The 22,805-nt window shown below is 39.0% G+C and overlaps 2 protein-coding genes across 4 annotated transcripts in view; both read right to left on the reverse strand.

Annotated features, from left to right (window-relative positions):
- Positions 1–10,443, reverse strand: MTERF2 (mitochondrial transcription termination factor 2). The gene is made up of 3 exons (XM_082666577.1): positions 10,292–10,443; positions 8,422–8,542; positions 1–1,400 (listed from the first exon to the last, which is right to left on the reverse strand). Exon 3 carries the CDS (start codon positions 1,370–1,372, stop codon positions 185–187), a length of 1,188 nt encoding a protein of 395 aa, XP_082522703.1. The 5' UTR covers positions 1,373–1,400; positions 8,422–8,542; positions 10,292–10,443; the 3' UTR covers positions 1–184.
- A 3,299-nt stretch (positions 10,444–13,742) lies between these two features.
- The window catches only part of CRY1 (cryptochrome circadian regulator 1), a 92,866-nt gene continuing 83,803 nt past the window's right edge, over positions 13,743–22,805 (reverse strand). Inside the window, exons 7-13 of one of the 3 annotated variants that reach the window (XM_082666497.1) lie at positions 22,484–22,795; positions 21,173–21,324; positions 20,731–20,933; positions 20,531–20,626; positions 15,434–15,505; positions 15,254–15,353; positions 13,743–14,485 (exon numbers count right to left, since the gene is read on the reverse strand). In XM_082666497.1, the coding sequence (XP_082522623.1) occupies positions 14,359–14,485; positions 15,254–15,353; positions 15,434–15,505; positions 20,531–20,626; positions 20,731–20,933; positions 21,173–21,324; positions 22,484–22,795 (1,062 nt within the window). In that variant the 3' untranslated portion in view covers positions 13,743–14,358. Of the gene's footprint in view, positions 14,486–15,253; positions 15,358–15,433; positions 15,506–20,530; positions 20,627–20,730; positions 20,934–21,172; positions 21,325–22,483; positions 22,796–22,805 lie in introns of all 3 variants that reach the window. The other 2 variants (XM_082666495.1, XM_082666496.1) reach the window with 2 other exon arrangements.

The raw sequence follows: 22,805 nt of genomic DNA on the forward strand, positions 1-22,805 counted from the left end.
ATGCAATTTATATTTTTAAGTACAGCAACTAAGTGAGAGATTTTCTACTTAGAGGTCATTTAAACATAACTCAGAAGCTAAGTAGGTTCTTAAAATTACTGGTGCCCACAATATGCCTGAATCACTTAAGTTTTTGCTACTCGGTTTTACTCAGCACTGATAAAAAGAAGCATCAGTCAGCAAGTTACTCTTCAATATTTAATGGTGCCACAGGATTAAATAATGGCCTACCTTTTTTGGCCTGAATTTTACCAAAGTTAGCCTCAAACTCTTTTTTTGTTCCATTTAGATATGCTAGATATCCATCCTTTATTCTATAGCCTAAGGAATTCAGTTTCCTTACCCTGTACTGTACTATTTGTGGCGTTAATTCAAGAACCTTTGGTGTCTCTCTTATCTGAGCTATGGAAATTCCTTCTTTCAATAATCCCTGAATTCTCTCTTCCAAAACTGGAACGGAATAATATAAAAGGGCAGGACATTTCAAAACTAATTGCTTCAGGTCATGATCAGTACATTTAAAAGCATGTTTAGAGAAGGACATACTGTTCTGTATACTTCTTGGGCAAAGTTGAAACAGAAATCCTTTGAGTTTGGAGAGAAGTTGGAGAATTTCAAAGTTTGTAAAACCCTGCTCCTGGAGAAATTCTAGTGTTTCCTTTATAGATGCAGAAGAATTTAACAAAATAAATGGGTTTTGGCTTAATAATTTTAGTAGCCAAACTTTCATGTTGACCTCAGAGCCACCTAAATTTAGATAACTCTCTTGAAGAACATTTATCATTTGCTTATTCTTCTCAATAGGAGTGTGAAAAATATTAGATGCAGTTGTCAAAAACCTACTAATGACCACATTTTTGAATCCCAGCTCTTGAAAGAATTGGACATTCAGCTTCTGGTTTTCCTGGTCTTGAACAGTAAAGAAAGATTCTGGAAACTGTTCTATTAACTTAACTAACTCTTTCTCGTTCTTGCAAACCGACTGCCAGAGTTCTCTCTGGGTGTTAACAGCAGGTGGACTGCATTTAATTGCTTCTGGGCAGCGTTCCAAGATACTGGCTACAGCAGTCTCATCGGCACCTACCTGTTGTAAAATATTTGCAATTTCTTCAACATAGGTTTCATCCTCCAGAAGTACCCATCCTTTTAATCTTCGAATTTTCCTGATGTCAACTGACAATTTATAGAGCTTTTCTACTGTCTTTTTATTTTCTCTATTTGACTGATTATCAGTTGTATAGGTGAAGGATGCTAGAAAAGGTGTGTATTTTGGAGCTGATAGCATCTTTCTGAAAGAACAGAGCCTGCAGGGCTGGGATCTCATCAGCAACTTCCACAACATGCCTGCAATCCACTGGCTAATTCCCACCATCCTGAGACTCAGAAGGTACTCATCATACCTATATCAAAGAAAATACAGGTTTTTAACATAAAGGGTGTTGACTTTCAGAATACAAACACAAATTTGAGCTGTAAGTAGTAAGCATGGAAATAAAACGGACTTAAATTAGACAACTCATGTGGAGTATATTAAATAGAGCCTCTTAAATAATTGATGAAGTAACTGTAATACACTGCTTCACATCTTAAACTTTATAAATACATTGTCTGAGTTTGCAACAACCTCGTGCAGTAGTTAGTTCCATTTTACAGACCAGTAGCAAAACCACAAGGAGTTCAAAGATTCACAAACCTCAAATGTTATTTTGACACACACTCCCTTTCAACTCTGATACGTTCAGGTTTAGGACACATACGCTATTTACACACACCCACTTTTTTTTGTTTTAACATTTTACATTTTCAAGCTGATGTTTAGCTGAAGCAAATACTTTTTAAGGAGGGGTGTCAACTCTAATTTTATATTTTAGAGTAAATATTCTTTTGCTAAATAACTATTATCAAAATAAGTCAGTGAATTTGTTTTCTCTAAAATGAGTGAATAAATGTATGCTTTTTTATGAGAATTATGTGAAAAACTTTTTTATAAATCTAGAATTAAAATAAGTCTCAGCCAGGTAAAATGAGGAATGCCATGTGACTGCCCTAGTGAAGCCATAGAAAATCAGGTTAGCTGTGGAATGGTGACCATGGCTTATTTCACTTAGCATAATGTCTTCAAGCTTCATACACTGTGTAGCATGTGTCAGGACAAATCGGTTAATTTTAATTGGTCAAAGGATCAAGGAAGTTTCCCTTTCCTTTAGGATTCCTACTGCTTTTATGCATCAGATGAAAAGGTAAAAATTCATCCCTATTTGCTTCTATATTTTTGTTTGAAATTTATTTTTCAGTCCCTGTTTTTTTTTTAACATCTTTATTACAGTATAATTGCTTTACAATGATGTGTTAGTTTCTACTGTATAACAGAGTGAATCAGCTATACCTATACATACATCCCCATATCTCCTCCCTCTGGCATCTCCCTCCCACCCTCCCTATCCCACCCCTCTAGGTGGACAAAAAGCACCAGGCTGATCTCCCTGTGCTATGCAGCTGCTTCCCACTAGCTATCTATTTTACATTTGGTAGTGTATATATGTCCATGCCACTCTCTCACTTCGTCCCAGCTTCCCACTCCCCGTTTCCTTAAGTCCATTCTCTATGTCTGTGTCTTCATTCCTGTCCTGCCCCTAGGTTCTTCAGAACCATTTTTTTCTTTTTTTTTAGATTCCATGTATATGTGTTAGCATATGGTATTTGTTTTTCTCTTTCTACTTACTTCACTCTGTATGACAGTCTCTGGGTCCATCCACCTCGCTACAAATAACTCAGTTTTGTTTCTTTTTATGGCTGAGTAATATCCCATTGTATATATGTGCCACATCTTCTTTATCCATTCATCTGTCAGTGGACACTTAGGTTGCTTCCATGTCCTTGCTGTTGTAAATAGAGCTGAAATGAACATTGTGGTACATGACTCTTTCTGAATTATGGTTTTCTCAGGGTATATGCCCAGTAGTGGGATTGCTGGGTCGTATGGTAGTTCTATTTTTAATTTTTTGAGGAACCTCCATACTGTTCTCCATAGCGGCTGTATCAATTTACATTCCCACCAACAGTGTAAGAGGGTTCCCTTTTCTCCACACCCTCTCCAGCATTTATTGTTTGTAGATTTTTTGATGATGGCCATTCTGACTGGTGTGAGGTGATACCTCATTGTAGTTTTTATTTGCATTTCTCTCATGATTAGGGTGTTGAACATCCTTTCATGTGTTTGAAGGCAATCTGTATATCTTCTTTGGAGAAATGTCTATTTAGGTTTTCTGCCCATTTTTGTATTGGGCTGTTTGTTTTTTTGATACTGAGCTGCATGAGCTGCTTGTATATTTTGGAGATTAATCCTTTGCCAGTTGCTTCATTTGCAAATATTTTCTCCCATTCTGAGGGTTGTCTTTTCGTCGTCTTTATGGTTTCCTTTGCTGTGCAAAAGCTTTTAAGTTTTATTAAGTCCCGTTTTTAATTTTTGTTTTTATTTCCGTTTCTCTAGGAGGTGGGTCAAAAAGGATCTTGCTGTGATTTATGTCACAGAGTGTTCTGCCTATGTTTTCCTCTAAGAGTTTTATAGTGTCTGGCCTTACATTTAGGTCTTTAATCCATTTTGAGTTTATTTTTGTGTATGGTTTTAGGGAGTGTTCTAATTTCATTCTTTTACACGTAGCTGTCCAGTTTTCCCAGCACCACTTACTGAAGAGGCTGTCTTTTCTCCATTGTATATTCTTGCCCCCTTTATCAAAGATAAGGTGACCATATGTGCATGGGTTTATCTCTGGGCTTTCTATCCTGTTCCACTGATCTATATTTCTGTTTTTGTGCCAGTACCATACTGTCTTCATTACTGTAGCTTTGTAGTATAGTTTGAAGTCAGGGAGCCTGATTTTTCCAGCTCTGTTTGTCTTTCTCAAGATTGCTTTGGCTATTCGGGGTCTTTCATGTTTCCATACAAATTGTGAAATTTTTTTGTTCTAGTGCTGTGAAAAATGCCAGTGGTAGTTGGGTAGGGATTGCACTGAATCTGTAGATTGCTGTGGGTAGTACAGTTATTTTCACAATGTTGATTCTTCCAATCCAAGAACATGGTATATCTCTCCATCTGTTTGATCATCTTTAATTTCTTTCATCAGTGTCTTATAGTTTTCTGCATACAGATCTTTTGTCTCCTTAGGTAGGTTTATTCCTATGTATTTCATTCTTTTTGTTGCAGTGGTAAATGGGAGAGTTTCCTTAATTTCTCTTTCAGATTTTTCATCATTAGGGTATAGGAATGAAAGAGATTTCTGTGCATTAATTTTGTATTGTGCTACTTCACCAGATTCATTGATTAGCTCTAGTAGTTTTCTCGTGGCATCTTTAGGATTCTGTATGTATAGTATCATGTCATCTGCAAACAGTGACAGTTTTACTTCTTCCTTTCCGATTTGGATTCTTTTTACTTCTTTTTCTTCTCTGATTGCTGTGGCTAAAACTTCCAAAACTATGTTGAATAATAGTGGTGACAGTGGGCAGTCTTGTCTTGTTCCTGATATTAGTGGAAATGGTTTCAGTTTTTCACCATTGAGAATGATGTTGGCTGTGGGTTTGTCATAAATGGCCTTTATTATGTTGAGGTAAGTTCCCTATATGCCTACTTTCTGGAGAGTTTTTGTCAAAAAATAGGTGTTGAATTTTGTCGAAAACGTCTTCTGCATCTATTAAGATGATCATATGGCTTTTCTCCTTCAATTTGTTAATATGATTTATCACATTGACTGATTTGCATATATTGAAGAATCGTTGCAATCCCACTTGATCATGGTGTATGATCCTTTAAATGTGCTGTTGGATTCTGTTAATATGATTTATCACATTGACTGATTTGCATATATTGAAGAATCGTTGCAATCCCACTTGATCATGGTGTATGATCCTTTAAATGTGCTGTTGGATTCTGTTTGCTGGTATTTTGTTGAGGATTTTTGCATCTACGTTCATCAGTGATACTGGCCTGTAGTTTTCTTTCTTTGTGATATCTTTGTCTGGTTTTCATACCAGGGTGATGGTGGCTTTGTAGAATGAGTTTGGGAGTGCTCCTCCCTCTGCTATATTTTGGAAGAGTTTGAGAAGGATAGGTGTCAGCTCTTCTCTAAATGTTTGATAGAATTCGCCTGTGAAGCCGTCTGGTCCCAGGCTTTTGTCTGCTGGAAGATTTTAAATCACAGTTTCAATTTCAGTGCTTGTGATAGGTCTGTTTATATTTTCTATTTCTTCCTGGTTCAGTCTCAGAAGGCTGTGCTTTTCTAAGAATTTGTCCATTTCTTCCAGGTTGTCCATTTTATTGGCATATAGTTGTTTATAGTAATCTCTCATGATCCTTTGTATTTCTGCATTGTCAGTTGTTACTTCTCCTTTTTCATTTCTAATTCTGTTGATTTGAGTCTTCTCCCTTTTTTTCTTGATGAATCTGGCTAATGGTTTATCAATTTTGGTTATTTCCTCAAAGAACCAGCTTTTAGTTTTATTGATCTTTGCTATCGTTTCCTTCATTTCTTTTTCATTTATTTCTGATCTGATCTGTATGATTTCTTTTCTTTTGCTAACTTTGGAGGTTTTTTGTTCTTCTTTCTCTAATTGCTTTAGGTGTAAGGTTAGGTTGTTTATTTGAGATGTTTCTTGTTTCTTTCTCTGTTTTTGGCTGCTTTGGGTCTTCTTTGCTGCGTGCCGGCTTTTTCTAGTGTGGCAAGCGGGGGCTACTCTTCATTGTGGTGGGCGGGCTTCTCATTGCAGTGGCTTCTCTGGTCATGAAGCATGGACTCTAGGCACGTGGGATTCAGTAGTTGTAGCTTGCGGGCTCTAGAGAGCAGGCTTAGTAGTTGTGGCGCACAGGCTTAGTTGCTCTGCAGCATGTGGGGTCTTCCCGAACCAGGGCTCAAACCCGTGTCCCCTGGATTGGCAGGCAGATTCTTAACCACTGCGCTACCAGGGAAGTCCCATTTCTTGTTTCTTGAGGTAGGATTGTATTGCTATAACCTTCCCTCTTAGAACTGCTTTTGCTGGATCCCACAGGTCTTGGGTCATTATGTTTTCATTGTCATTTATTTCTAGGTATTTTTTTGATATCCTCTTTGATTTCTTCAGTGATCTCTTCATTATTTAGTAGTATATTATTTAGCCTCCCATGTGTTTGTATCTTTTACAGATTTTTTCCTGTAATTGATATCTAGTCTCAGCGTTGTGGTCGGAAATGATACTTGATACGATTTCAATTTTCTTAAATTTACCAATGCTTGATTTGTGACCCAAGATATGATCTACCTGGGAGAATGTTCCATGTGCACTTGAGATTTAATCCACTGCTCCTGAGGCTGCTGGGAGAGATTTCCCTTTCTCTCCTTTGTTTGCACAGCTCCTGGGGTTCAGCTGTGGATTTGGCCCCACCTCTGTGTGTAGGTCACCTGAGGGCGTCTGTACTTCACTCAGGACGGGGTTAAAAGAGCAGCTGATTAGGGGGCTCTGGCTCACTCAGGCTGGGGGGGAGGGAGGGGTATGGAATGTGGGGCAAGCCTGCAGCAGCAGAGGCCGGCGTGACATTGCAACAGCCTGAAGTGTGCCATGTGTTCTCCCAGGGAAGTTGGCCCTGGATCACGGGACCCTGGCAGTGGCGGGCTGCACAGGCTCCCGGGAAGGGAGGTGTGAATAGTGACCTGTGCTCGCACACAGGATTCTTGGTGGCTGTAGTAGCAGCCCAGCATTTCATGCCTGTCTCTGATGTCCGTGCTGATAGCTGCGACTCGCGCCCATCTCTGGAGCTCATTTAGGCGGTGCTCTGAATCCCCTCTCTTTGCGCACCCTAAAACAATGGTCTCTCGCCTCTTAGGCAGTTCCAGACTTTTTCTCAGACTCCCTGCCGGCTAGCTGTGGCACACTAGCCCCTTCAGGCTGTATTCACGCAGCCAACCCCAGTCCTCTCCCTGGGATCTGAACGCCAAAGCTCAAGCCTCAGCTCCCAGCCCCCACCCGCCCTGGCGGGTGAGTGGACAACCCTCTCAGGCTGGTGAGAGTCGGCACCGATCCTCTGTGTGGGAATCTCTCCGCTTTGCCCTCTGCACCCCTGTGGCTGCGCTCTCCTCTGTGGCTCCGAAGCTCCCCCCCCGTGCCCACCCCCTGTCTCCACCAGTGAAGGGGCTTCCTAGTGTGTGGAAACTTTTCCTCCTTTACAGCTCCCTCCCTGAGGTGCAGGTCCCATCCCTGTTCTTTTGTCTCTGTTTTTCCTTTTTTTTTACCCTACCCAGGTACGTGGGGAGTTTCTTGCCTTTTGGGAAGTCTGAGGTCTTCTGCCAGCATTCAGTAGGTGTTCTGTAGGAGCTGTTCCACATGTAGATGTAGTTTTGATGTATTTGTGGGGAGGAAGGTGATCTCCACGTCTTACTCCTCTGCCACATTGAAGGCACCTGACCTTTGTTTGAATTTTAAAAGCTAGCTCCTTTAATTCATTTGAAATTTCTGATTGTGAGCTAAGAATGTAAATAGATTTTATCAATAGGTTAGCTATCTCTAAGCACCATGTTTGAACAATCATTTCCTTCCCCATGATTTGTGATGCCTCCTTTGTTATACTGTATTTAATGTAGTTTCTGTTTCTAGCTAGCCTCTGTCCTCACTCCCCTACTATTTTTGCAATTCCCTGAATGAGCCAGGTGGCTAATTTCCGGCCTTTGCTGTTTACTTGGCTCCCTCTGCCAGACCATCCTAAAACAATCTCTGGTCAACTCACTCTTTCACATCCCCCAACAACTATGTCAAATCTTCTCAACTCAGACCTCCAGCTTCCCCTGACACCCATTCTCTCCTTCACTCTCAACCAATACCCTTGCCTCTAACTTGTACAAAGAAAGGAGTGCAATTCATCATACCAAACATAAACCTTCTGCTATCTCCCCTTCCCTACAATGACATTTTTCATCATGCAGGGTAATTCCTGCTCGTGCTGATCCCAGCCTCTCTGGCCTGAAGTGTCTAGAGCCCTTCTTTCTCATGTATTCACTCCTTCAGCTGCATCCTCCTCTCTGAGGTTCCCACCCTTCACCTCAGTGGCTCTTTCTCTCACTGCCCCTCCAACTAAAATCCCGTTTTTCTCTTCCCCTCAGGTTAATTCTTGCAGCTCCTTCTTTCTTTCCATTTCCTCTCTTCCTATGTATACAACTTCCCATAAAGACAACTTTCATGTGATTAAAGCCAATGAGTAGTTTTAGTTCCTCCCTCTTTTGACACCGGCAGTTTTCAGCATAGGTGACCACTTTCTCTGTGAAATACTCATACCTGACTTCCAAAACCTCCCACTCCCCTGGTTCTCCTCCTTCCTTCCTACACTCCTGACTGTCCTTTAGTTGTCTCCTCTGCAGGCTCATCTTCAAGGCTTGGTTCTAGGCCCTCTCCTCTTCTTACCTTAGAGTTTCTCCCCAGAGATCCTGTCCTCATCCGGGGCTTCTTAATCCACTTGGGCTTCTTTCCAGCTTCTTCTCAAAATGTGATCTTGTCACCTCCCTGCAATAACTTTCCGATGGCACTTTAGGATAAAGACACAAAGTAAAAAAGCCTTACCATGGCCTGCAAGGCCTCTTTGTCTTAGGCTTTGTCACCACCCAAATCTCCTGTCCCCCTCTGCCTACACCAGCTGCACCAGCTTCCTTTCTGCCCCTGGTGCTTTACCTGTTCCCATCACTGGGTCTCTGAAGACTGAGGGCTAACCCCTATGCCCACAATGCTCCTAACTCCTAGGTCTAAGTGTCACTTTCTCAGGGAAAGTTCCCTGCCCTTCATGAATAGATGAGGCTTCCTGTCCCCCTGACAGGCTCTCTTATCACCATGGACTGTTCCTATGTGCCACTGTGTCATAGCTGCAGCTGTTCATGAGTGGTTTCTGTCTCACCCTCCGTGAGGGCAGAAACGTTTACTGCCATGTTCCAATGAATTGCTTCCCTACCTTTCACCTGGCTGGCACTGCTGACTCTAGGAGGCATTCCTGGGCAGGTGACTTTCATGTGTGCTCTTCCACAGCACCCTGCTCTTGACCCTACTGTGGCACTTATACTCCTGTAAGTTCTTCATTCATTCAACCAGTTTTTTTTGTTTTTGTTTGTTTGGCTCATTCTGTGTGTCAGACATTATGCTAGATACTAGCTTTTCTGCTAAAATGTTTCTTCATACCTTTGAATCACAGACCCACCAGAGAACACGGTGTGAGCCACACTCCCTCTCTTTTCCAGAAAAGGACCCATACTCACATTTTGCAAAAGACTTTAGCAGGGTTCATGAGCACCCTGCAGTCTATGAACAACCTGCACCAGATTGCAAGCACCTGGAAAGCAGGGTCTGCGTGCTCTTCTACTTTATCCCCTGTACCCAGCAAAGAACTTGGTCCACAGAAACAAAATCAGTATCTGTCAACTGAAACTCAATGACAAACCAAGTTCACTACAACTTAATGTAGTGGGTAAAGCTGTGGGCTGCCTGGGCTTAATTCCTGGTCATTAGTTGTGCTGTGACTTGAGGAAGTCACTTCACCTCTCTGTGCCTCAGTTTAAGCACCAGGAAAATGGCATCACTAGGTGTTCGTGAAGATTACATCCTGGGTGATTGTGAAGGTTAAATTAATTAATACCATAAATGACAAAGCATTCAGAAACTCATTAAACCACCACAGCAACCCATTTTAAAGATGAGTTAACAGATGCACGTAAAGTAGCCCAAGGTTGGTCAGCTAATAAAGGGGAGACCTTGGATTCAAACCCAACAGCTTAGCTGAGTCCTGCTCTTAGCCCTGTGCTCTGCACATAGCAATGATCCAGGTAAATGTTTTCTAAATCACAACGTGGTTTATTTTCTAATACTTCATGTTTCGTAAGCGTTTTTGAGGAGTGAAACCCACTTCTGTAATATGCACAATTTTCATAACACGGTTCCCTCGACAAACACCGGTAATTCAGTTAACTTCTACTTTTATAACATGTACGACCTGCTGACAGTTTCAAATTAACCCCAATGTTTGTAAGAAAGGAAAAACGAGGGCCCAAAGCAGAGGATACTGGGGAGCGATCGAAAGCCGCACATCCATCATGTGGGGCCTGCGCTCATATCCAGAGAAACTTCCGACCTGCCGCGCCCCAGCGTCCACCCAGCTCCCGAGCCAGCCAGGCGGAGCTGAGCAGCTGGCGGGAAGTCTGGCTTCACGGTGGGCAGCTCCCAACTCCAGCCTCTCGGCCGCTGTGCGGCCGGAGACGATCACCCCCAGGGGCGCAGGACCGGGGCGACTCACCTGTCGGCGTCCACTCTGCACAAGGCGCGAGTTCCGGGTCTCTGGCTCCGTCCTACCCCCCTCCCCAGGCCGAGGCTCCCCGCAGCCTGGCGTCCTCCCGAGGCCTGGGAACAGGGGCCAGGGTACCAAGCCGCCAGCCAATTCCCCTCAGCAGCTCCGGCCCCGCTTCGCGGAACCCACAGACACGCCCTAGAGCTCCCAACGCAGCCAATCAGGGCGCGGGTCGCAGGCTACGTGACCCTCCTGACGCGGCGGGGCGGGGCCAGGCGGAGCGGAGGGGGCCAGCGTGCGAGTCGGCTGTCCGGGGAACAGCGCCTCTGGCCGGCAACTATTGCTTCCGGCATTTTCTCACCCTTTCCCTGCCAGTATTTTAGAGAACTTGGAGTTTCAGTCCTTTTGTCCCTTGGGGAGTGTCACTAGCCCGGGAGAAAAAAAGGGTAGAAATAACTCAAACCGCTATATCTTTAAGCTATATCTTTAAGCTACAGACAGTCAGAATTCCCCAAATTAGTCGATAGGTAAAGAACTAAGTTACAAAAGAAACGTAGTTTAAAAAATCCCGAAACTTCTCCGGTACATATCTAGCTTTCCTGCCCCCTCCCCACCCCAATCCAGCAGTCAGCTACAGTGTCTGATGCGTCTTTAACAGCCTCCCTCCTGCTGCTTTCACCCAAATACTCACCTTTTCTGATAAACTGCTAGGTGCTTTACATTCTATTTATTACCTGTGATGCCAACCTCATAAACTAACAAATTTCTCCTTAAAGCCAGGCTCAATGTCTGTCCCATTTATTCTCATATTTATCCATACACATATTTATGGCATGCCTGTTAAAGTGTCAAGCATGTGAAGCTGCAATGACAAAACAGCGGTGCACAAGACAAAAGGGAATAAAGTACATTCCCTATCCTGATGAGGTTTACATTCTAGTGGAGAACAAAGACATTAACAACCAATGACATGATTAATCACAACTAGAGTTGAATGTTTCCAAGGACAGGGTGCCCTGACTGGCCTAGCTGTCCTATGCTGGGTGTGGAGTTGGGGGTCAGGAAAGCTGTGATTTTCCCAGCCTGTATGTAGTCCCCTCACTTTGCGTATTTCATAGTATACAGTGCACAGTTCTAACACCTTAACGCGCAGCACTGTAATTCTTCAAGATGGCCCTCTCTCCTTGTGGAGTGTCCTTGTGGATACTGATGAATTAATTTTCCTATGAACAGTGCTTGGCACATGGTAGGGACTCAAAATGCTAACCAAATCTTTGAGTCTAGCCTTATTACCCAGTTTGTGCTCAATGGCTTTGTTGAGAGGGACTGACAAGTTGCACTTTAATTCCACAGAGTAGCAGCAAGAATCCTGGCTCCTTGTCTCTAGGTCAACTTTGATCTCCAGGATATTCTAGAATTAACTGGGTGGCTAATGTATGTGAGGTAGGGGAGTGTTTGCCCAGTAACCCTTCTCCCTCTGAGTTACCCGTATACAAAACTCCCATTATTCATGGCTTTATCGCACTCTTTTTCCTGAAATAGAAGGATTTGGGGTCCAGACTAACCAAAGTGTGTCACCTGCATCTAGGAAAAGGGAATTTAAGTAGGATACAGAAAGGAGAAGGACGTTAAGGAATGTAAACTAGGGCCTTAGAACTGCTTGCGGCAGTCACTGGTCAGGAGGGAAGGAGCAGAGATGTGCATTAAGGTGCTAGCAGCTTATATCAGGGCTCCACATAATTGTATGAGGAATGACAATACATATAACCCTGTGCATTGTAATCACACTTGAAATTGACCAACTTAGCTATGCCAGTTGTCTTAAATAAATGCTACCCAAAGTTTTTTCCATCCTAGTTTAAAGAGTTCATTTCTAGAACCATACAATCAGAAAAACACTTGGATGGAGAAACGGGGGTTCAAAGAACCTAGAACCTAGTATTAGGCATATTACCTACAAGAAAATTACAAACATATGTTTGAAATTGTGGGAAGATCCTGAAGTTTCTAGTACACAAGAGATGGTTAAAAGTAATATTGCTATCAGTCTTTTATACCCCAAATTAGTAACTGTTTTAAGTGAATGTGAAAAACTTAAAAACGTAGTTCCCTCAATTCAGTTTTTCCAAGTTGCTAAGCACAGTTTTTGGTAATAAGAGTTCAAGAAGTATCTTCTGAACGAAAAAAATGTCTTAAAATCCCTCAACTACCTATAGGGTTTTTAGAACACTAACCCTTCCAGTTAGGGGGACAACACTGTATTCAAACATAGTGCATTTGCTCAGTTGGAGCACATTGATTGATACCTCTCTTTCCCTTTTGGTGATTTTTTTGTTTTAGTCACAATTTAGACCAAACTGAAAAAAGCTTTCCCCATCCCACCCCCCAAACATACGAAAATCCTTCTACATTTAAAAGTAAAATATCAGTGCCTATGTTGAAATAGTGTTCTTTTACTAAAATACTGATTTATTCATATGAAAACTGCATCTTTTATTCCCCAAATGGTGATGGTAAATTCCAAGTCAATGAATTTCTCAATTCTGTATAGTACAATCAGGTCCAAAGAGCAGGATGTAAAGTACAGGTGTGAAAAACAAAATATTACTCCTTATTAACAGTGATAAAAGAAGATAAGGCAGTTTTTTCTTTCATTTTCTTTCATCTCATTTCTTTCTCAGTAATGAATTTATTGATCAGTATTAATTCATTATCCAGGATACTTTTTAAAATGTGTATCATCTAAAAATAAAAATGATTGTTTCTGGATTTCTGACTCAAATTTATTTTGAGTTACCTTTAAGTACAATTACCACACTGAACATCACTAATAAAGATGGGAAAACAAAAGCCAATGTTTATAATTCCAAATGGTAAGAACTGGCCTACTGGAGAACAGTAAAGGGATAATAATAATGATAACAATAATGGCAGCTAGCCAGAGCTGCAGCGGGCAGTTATGCAGACTATGCACTGCACATTCCAGGGAGCTAGCTACACAGAACAGCAATCCTGTAGCTAATATTTAGTGAGCATCCTACCACATGCCAGGCACTGTTATGACCATTTCATATGTAGTATGAAGCAGATACTACTCTCATCCTCACTTTTTATAGAAGAGAAAAAAGAAGGCACAAAAGGTTAATAATTGCCCAAGATCTCAAAGCTAATGAGTGACAGAGCCAGGCATTTGACTCCAGGGCCCACACTCTTAACTGCTACCCCATACTGACTAACTCAGACTTATAAGCCCAATTACTTGAAAAAAATCTCTTTGATTTTAAATCTTTCTTATAGATAACTTTATTTTTAAAAGTACGAAGTATTTGGAAGATAGTATTCTTACTTGGAATAATTTTGAAAAGTATTTTACTAAATATATATTAGCTGTTTCTTCATTCAGAATGGTGACATGTAGTTTACAGAATCTGTCTCTAATTTGTGATCACATCTCACATACCAATGCTCTCCCCCTTACCTAAAACAAACAAAAAATTTTTAAAAAAGGAAAGGAAAAAAAAAAAAAGCAACCACCAAGTACACAGGATTCCATATACGCATATACTTTAATAACAAAGTCACTTTAGCTGTAACTGAACAAAGAAAGGGAGACAAGAAGAACTTAACACATGATACTATGATATCCACAACTTTGGGTCAAAACAGGCATACATAAAGCTTTAAAATATATATTGTCTATGTTAATGGAGGCTACAACTACCAATTTTGATTACACATGTTTTCTGAAACATTATTGTCAAAGAGTTCAAAGTTAGACCAAATAATGATGTCAAGAAAAATTCTGTCTTAAAATTTTAACAAAGTCTTTTAAGAAAGTCTAAAATCCTATATTCTCACATTGACTCTCAAAACTTTGATTTTTATATCAGAATATCAGTTTGCCACTTTAATTTTTACCATACATGAAAGATTATCAAAAATATATTGATGGGTCTATACTAATTGTGACTATTCATATTTACATTAAGCAAATTCTTTTACCAAGTTCTTTATATACAAATTACCATTTGTCCTATGTCAAATTCATTAAAAAGTTAAAAACTACAGAAATGTTATTAGAAATAATGCATTTCAATATGTAACTGTTTTCCATTAATGAAGAACATTTTAAAATAATTTAACTGAAAAAGTACTGAACTGCCCACCAATTTCTGCTGCAACGGTATTCCTTCTGAATGTTTTCTGTGATTTAAGGAAAAAAAAAAAACTGGGTAAAGCTTGATTGCAAGGAATGACAAAAATCTGATGACTATTGATCTTCAAGAAATTTACAGATTAATTATATTGGTATTAAAAAATAGCAATGATTAAAAAACGTAAACAGTTCAAGATAACTGAAGAAACAGCAGTCTTTAAAAACTGGCAAATGCACTATATGAATACTTTTCATATAAATTTAAATCACAAAATAGTATCCCATAACCAGTTGAACTGAATACAGGCATGGCTTTCTGACACTTCCAAAAAGGGCCAACATTTTAAAAAAACTTAAACTATTCCCAAACTGGAAATAATTTAAATTTTAGAAGTATCACAATAAATAAAAGAAATTTATAAAATCAAGAGAAGATTTGGGGAAATTTTCATAAGGGGATTATATTAATACCACTAAAATAAAAAAGTCACTTTAATTGTTTTAGACTCCTGGTCACACAGGAAGGAAATGAAAAGGATGGCTTTTTCTGAGGAAAAACCTGAGCATGACATCATAAGCTTTTCAAATTTGAAGATCATCAGTTCAGACAACCATAAAACTGAGTACAGCACTTTGTCCAGTACAGATACATTTCTCTTGTCTAAGAATTAACTGATTTTGTAACAATCACTGAAAAATTTATGCCTCAGATTCTCTGGTTTGAAAATAGAGATTAGCTCCATTTTGGAAATTATATTAATTTATGTTGATTATATACTCCGCTAAAGCAAGAAATAAAGCTCTAAAATATTTACCTAGTTAGTGCTCTGTCTCTGGACTTTAGGACCAATACTCTGTGTGTCCTCTTCCTGACTAGGACGTTTCCCACTGCTGAGACCAGTGCACGTGGAGCTTCTTCCTACACATTTAAAAAAAATGTATGTTTAAGATAAGAAAGGTGAGAAGAAGAGTATGCTCAAATGCTACATTCTTACCTTGCTTTAATAGGTGAGTTTGCTGACTATCTCCATAAGCATAATGTAAAATACCACTCCCTGGAGTGCAACCTGTTAGTATGTTAAACATAGTAAAATTACTTAAACTAATTTCAAGTTGTATGTATTACGATTACAAATCTAATTTTTAGTATTTGTATTGTGTGTTTTAGGATTAATCCACAACCGTTCATATGAACCAAAACTCATACCCAAATCAGGAAAACTTAACTTGTCCTTAAATTTAGGGTCATAGGAATGTTGACTGTTCAAGAGCAAAATCACTAATAATCATTTTCTAAAAAACACTTCTTTACTGGATGACAATTAGACACTTGATCATGAAGTCAAAACATAGGGCATCAGTGAGATATACATCCTTCCTTCACCTCCTCCTCCCTCAGCACCTATCTAAAACATATGTCCTTGGAGATACAGTAAGGGAATAAGGTCCTGCCAGATGAGAGTTAAACAATGGAGCAGTTACCTAGCCTGTAAAATTGTATCAACTCTCCTAAAAAGAAAAAATGTTATAGGAGAATGGGTTAGCACAGAAAAGTAGATTCTAGAGAAAACATTATGGAAAAATATGAGGATCCTACCCCTAGGAGTGGTTGCATGATGGCCCGAACAAGACAATCTACTTATTTTTAGTGTAACTTCATAATTATCACATTTCTCTGGATAAAGAATTCAGCTTTTCGGGTACTCAAAATTGGGAAAGTGAATGCCCTGATCAAGGATGAGGACTTCTGGAAAGGAATATTTCCACCATAAGCTAATAAACTAATGTTCCCTGTTGATATTTTAATTCATATGATTTTAAAATTTCTAGTCTGTCATTCACAGAATGGTCACCACTAATTATAGCAAACGTTCAGGCTTTAGACTTGTAAGGCTGAAGGCCAGACTCAGGACTGTGGCAAATTCACCGCTGAATGGTGCTGCTACTGGTCTTACCATCATCAGGGCTTCCCCTAGTAGCGATACTTGTCATCATGCATCTTTGCACGACTCTACTGAAATCTTCACAAAATAATGTGAAGGTACTTAATTCCACTGAATTGTACATTTAAAATGGTTAAAATGCTAAATTTTATGTTGTGCATATTTTACAATTAAAAAAACTTCAACAAATACATTTTTCAATTATCGTATTTATTTGATTTTTATTGTTATTTTCTATTTTTCTGAATTTTCTAAACTGTCTATAGTGAATAGTTTTTTAAAGCAGTTTTGAGGAGTAATTTATATACCATAAAATTCAACTGTTTTAAGGGTACAGTTCAATAATTTTTAGTTAATTTACAGAGTTGTGTAATCACCAGCATAATCCAGCTTTAGAACATTTTCATCACATCCAAAAGATCCCTCATGTCCATTTGCTTTCATTCTCCATTCCTACCTATAAGCCTAAGGTAGGCACTAATCTAATTTCTCTTTTAAAAACATGACTTTTCTCACTAGTTCATATAAGTGGAATCATGCAGCATGTGGTCTTTTGTGTCTGGCTTCTTTAACTTAACATAATATTTTTGAGATTTATCCATGTTGTAGCATATATCAGCATTTTGTTCCTTTTTATGAATTAATATTCCATTATATGGATATACTCCATTTTGACTATCATGAATAAAGCTATTATAAACATTCACATATAAGTCTCTGTGTAGACATATATTTTCACTTCTTTTGGATAGATACTTAGGAATGGAATTTCTGGGTTGTATGTTAAATTTATGTTTAGCTTTTAAGAAACTGCCAAACTGCTTCCCAAAATGGCTTCACTGTTTTACACCCTACCTCTCAGCAATGTATGAGCGTTCCAGTTTCTTCACATCCTCCACACACTTGTTACTGTCTTTTTTATTTCAACCACTCTAGTGGTTATAGGGTGACCAACTCATCCCAGTTTGGGACTCTTCAAGTGTTAGCATGGAAAGTCCTGTGTCCCAAGAAGCTCCTCAATGCCAGGCAATCAGTGATAACTGGTCACCCTAAGTGGGTGTGAAGTCCTATCTCTTAGTAGTTTTAATTTGCATTTCCCCAATAACTAATAATGCTGAACGGGTATTTTATAATAGAAAAAATTTTAGTAGTCTGCTTTATTATAAGAACAAAAATACCTCAAGACATCTTTGTATGTTAGTTTATTCCTTTCCTGAGCACAAAAAGTCTACAAAAATGAGAGGACAAAAATGCAGTTTCTGTTGCAGAGATTAAGAATTTTTGCACAGTCATTAAAAAACTTAAATCATAAAGAATCTTGCCCTTTGAAATGCCTTTAAGACACTGTAAATAAAAGCCTACGAATAGGGTAAGTATGGGGCATTAAGGGATACGCTTCTGAAGTATAAGTCCTTTCTAGCATTTAAAAAAAATTTTTAATTTATATTTTGGCTGCGTTGGGTCTTCATTGCTGCGCACAGGCTTTCTCTAGTTGCGGTGAGCGCAAGTTACTCTTTGTTGCAGTGCGTGGGCTTCTCGTTGCGGTGGCTTCTCTTGTTGTGAAGCGCTGGCTCTAGGTGTGCCGGTTTCTGTAGTTGCAGCACGCAGGCTCAGTAGTTGCAGCATGCGGGCTCTAGGGCATGCGGGCTTCAGTAGTTGTGGCGTGTGGGCTTGGCTGCTCTGTGGTATGTGGGATCTTCCTGGACCAAGGATCGAACCCATGTCCCCTGCATTGGCAGACAGATTCTTAGTCACTGCGCCACCAGGGAAGTCCCCATGTAAATCCTTTCAAATGGAACAGAAACCTGAGGGGAGAAATTCTTAACAGCATAGTAACCTAAGGATCTTGCCATAATCACTCCCATTTTCAGGTCTACAATGCTCTCTCCTTCATCTGCCTACTTAAATGCTACCCACCCCACCATCTTCTTTTTTAAAAAATTTTTATTTATTTATTTATTTTTGGCTGCATTGGGTCTTTGTTGCTGTCTGCGGGCTTTCTCTAGCTGTGGTTGAGTCGGGGATACTCTTCATTCTCATTGCGGTGGCTTCTCTTGTTGCGGAGCACAGGCTCTAGGCACGTGGGCTTCTGTAGTTGTGGCACACGGGCTCAGAAGTTGTGGCTCATGGGCTCCAGAGCACAGGCTCAGTAATTGTGGCACACCAGCTTAGTTGTTCCACAGCGTGTGGGATCTTCCCTGACCAGGGCTTGAATCCATGTTCCCTGCATTGGCAGGCAAATTCTTAACCACTGCACCACCAGGGAAGTCCCCCACCATCTTCTAAGAAAAGTTTCCTAGTTCCTTCAACTCCCTTTTTTCCTATTGCATGAGGAGGCAGTGTCTTACAATTTATCACTTTTTTCATTTTCTTTTTACCCCTTTCACACCCCCATTTAGACTCTAAGCTCTATGTAGCTTTTATGTCTTCTATGTCTTTTGAAAGCCTCTAAGCACCTAGCTACAAAGTGTGTTATAGGCAAATATTTACATGATTAGACTACTTTCAAGATTTATTAATCCTATCACAAAACATCATGTTTATAAATTTGTGAAGCAAAATTATTCCAGTTTAACTTGCTAACATGATTAGTTTTGCAGATAAATACAGATTTGGACTAAGAAACAGTATGTACCATCATTATCCATTAGCTAGGTAACTGGAGTCTGTTGCTTTCCACCCTCTGCCACCTGCTTGTTATCTCACTGCTTCACAGAACTTCTGTCCCTCAAACTCATGTGTGGGCAAAAGAGGCAGTCTGTGAACTGCATAATAAATCTGATAGAACTTTTGAAATGCTACCTTGTTAAAGTTTACTTCAAATTGTAGGAGACGCTGAGAAAGAACATTTTTGAAGTACACTGCCATCATTAGCAACAATTTGAATGCAGGTGAAACACATTCCAGTAATAAAATATTTTGTCTTATGAACACTACATTTGGCATTACATTTGCAGGGGAGACCCAGTGATACAGGAAAGAGTATGAACTTTAGGACTAGTTAGACTTGGATCTGAATCTTAGCTCAACTACTTACTAACTGTGGGATCTTGGTTAAGTTACCTAACTCTTCTAGGCTAATTTTCCCAATCATAAAATGAGAAGCCTACCACCATCCCTCAAGGTTATTGTGAGTATGTGGCCAAAATCCCCTCATACTTAGGCACAAAGTAGGCAGTCAAGATATGAGTGCTTTCGTTTCTTTCTCCTTAAGCTAATTGTTGATGCTCTCAAAAGTATGCAAAATATTTCTGAATTCAGAAAGGTTCAATTTGTTAAAGGTGTTATTCTTAATATCAAATTTTGAATAGCTGACTTCTTTTTTTAAAAAAAAATAAGCTTTCCTCTAATGCAGCCTTGGTGGTTTTTTTTTTGCCTTTTAGTAACCATGCAGAATTATTTATTTTACTACCTATAACTGAAATACCAAAAAAACCTTATTTCCAAACCACAAAATGACGTTTTAGAATTTAGAATATGGATGTTTTTATCCCCTTACACGACCAAACAGAAAGTAATAAGTCCAGCCATTCAGCCTTGTTTTTAATCAAATTAATTAGCTTCATGCTATTTTTGGTTAGAAACTTTGAAAATTGATATGATTCAAATTTCCAATACATACTGACTTCTTGACACATATTAAGAACATATGTGGCAACTAACTATATATATCACAAAGAAAACCATTATAGACCAGGCTTTGTAAGAAAAAACTCACGTGCAAAAGGACTAGAGGCCCTATGTATGTGCGTGATAAATCTTTTGGCCACGTTCACAGGGCCTCTGACCTTCTTAACTAATTACCTTATAGCTGATATATACTTAAAGGGAGTAAAAAATAATGACCATTCTGAATATATAACATTTCAGTTTCATTTTATCCTTAAAAATTGCTAACCTCATTCAGTTTGCAAGATCTTTACCTTGACCCAATTCCACTATATATAATGATGTTTCTATCTCTAAAATGTCACTAATGGAGTGAGGGTATGTGTGTATGTATATGTACATGTATGCATGTGTACAAGGAACCTATTACACAATTTAAAGATAGATTTTAAAAAACATATTATAGTGAGGTATGATAAACAATATATTTATAATTAATCTCTTTATGTTACTAAGTGCAGAAATTTCCTTTTCACTTACTTCCACTGCTGCTATAACCTGGGATATTTTCTCCAGGAGAATACCCCATGAGGCCTCCATTCCCATTAGGATTAGATGGCACTGATGCAAGAAGACCTAAAGGGAAAAAATTTCCTATTAAGTTATGATCAAGATCAAGTTCAAGGATGGGTACATAAACAGCTGCCAAAGAAACAAATCAAAGGCATTTACTGACATACCTAGTCCTCTATATCGTGAAAGCTGCTGATAGATCTGTTTCATCCTCTCAATATTCAAACGGCTTGCCTCAGCATGGTTCACCATTGGTTTGGGGTAATTAACTCCTATCAAACATTTGGCTACCTTTTGAATACCTTCTGGCGCATTCCAGGGATCATAGATATATTTTGCAGGGAAGCCTCGTAGGACAGGCAAATAACGTCTTTTGGGAGAAGGAAGAAAAATTATTAATAAAATGAACTATAAGCAAATTATAACAAACTATTTATTAGCTATGAATGACCAAAATCAAATCAATACCATTTAAATGATTTGTTACCCTTCTGCTCATCTCTGCTGCCCATGATGAGTGGGGAATACCCACTTTTCATGTTGCTTAAACATGAAAAGTTCTTCCTAGATTAGCTATTCCAGACTGAATAATAATCATTCTTGATTTACCTGATATAGTCTCCATTGGGATCTGTTCTCCTACCAAAACCAACAGGGCAATAGCAGTGAAAAAATTGTTGGAAAAAGGAACTACAAGACAGCCACATCCAACTTCCAGCATTTATGCTCCAATCTGCATCAAGTAATAATTCTTCAAATACCTTCGGAAGTAACAGTAATCACAATTAGTCTGCACACACGTAATTCTCAAAGCAAGCATTTTTCCAGGTCTCTTTAGATCAAAAGTCAAGGCAAGAAAATCTAGCACAGAGCTGTAAACTTAAACATTCCAAAGTTAGCTTCCTTGTCTGTGTTCTATTCTATAATGAGTTATTTCAGGGAAAGAAACATATTAGTAATATATAGATTTCTGAATAGAATTTACTATTCTAATCTTTGCAGTGTTACTGGAAGAGGGGAGAGTAAAAGTTATTAAAGTCACCAATTTAAAAGGATAAGATGGGATATGAGAAGATTAAAAAACTGGAAGAAAAAGCAGTAAACACTTTCAAGAATGCAAAAATGCTACCAAATAAACCACCAACAAAAACTTGGAAGCTTAGTACAATGGCCTACATAATGGGAACAATCAAATACAAATGACCTTTAAAAATTCATTAGTATTATACAGTTTAAATTTGGGATTCCTTGATCCAAAAGAGAAATAGAATTAAAATAAATTATTTTTTATAAATTCATTGTGTGCTGTACATCTACCTCATGCACAACTTTGTACTAGGAAATACAGGAGATGTAAAAAAACACAGGATCAGAAATGGTCTTTGGATAGGGGAAATTTATGATATAGGCAGGAAGGTAAAACATATATTTAAGTCCCATTATATATAACCAAAAGATGTCACAAAATGTTGTATGCTTCACACTACATAATATAATTATGACTAAAAAGCTATGGTATTGAAGTGAGATGAAATGATTTATAGCTTAAAATTTATAAAACAAATTTGCTATTTCTAAGAACTCAGATGAATCCTTTATGTGACAGAAATGATCACCTATAAATATATATCGACCCAATAAGTCCAGAGTATTAAATCTTATAGCTCCCTTGATGGCTAGGCTGATTTAGCCATTGAAATGACTTCAGGTTAACTGAACCACTTTTCACCAGTTCTCCTATCTGATTATGCCATTCTGCTCCCCAAAAGTGTGTCTGTATGATGAGAATTAAATGCTTTTCTATTGAAAAAATTAGACTATAAATGAATCTACATAGCAGACAATTTTTAGGAATTGTTTTATAAAGGTACAGAGTTCTTCAGAATAAGGCCATACTACATTAGCTGGAAGAACACTTACCTTCATTCCTTCTTCCCAACTAATCCACAGGTCACCTCGTGTCAGGAAGCAAGCAACTGCATGTCTGGCTAAATGATGGATCCAACCCTCCTGACGAAGCTGTGTCATGATGGCATCAATCCATGGAAAGCCTGTCCGTCCTTCTGCCCATTTCGCTAAAGCCTCAGGATTCTTATCCCAAGGAATCTGAACACAGATGGGATTTCCTTCCATTTTGTCAAAGCGTGGATTATTTGTTGCTGCTGTATAGAAAAATTCACGCCATAACAGTTGCCCATAAAGGGAAAGGGGAGGGGAACTGTTCTTTTTTACCTAAGATTAA

This window comes from Grampus griseus (genome assembly GCF_964374135.1).
Source record: "Grampus griseus genome assembly, chromosome: 11".
NCBI classification, from domain to species: domain Eukaryota; kingdom Metazoa; phylum Chordata; class Mammalia; order Artiodactyla; family Delphinidae; genus Grampus; species Grampus griseus.

What these genes read in the sequence shown, in the direction of transcription:
- MTERF2 (XM_082666577.1), bottom strand. Translation starts at nt 1,372, where the DNA reads ATGGTGGGAATTAGCCAGTGGATTGCAGGCATGTTGTGGAAGTTGCTG.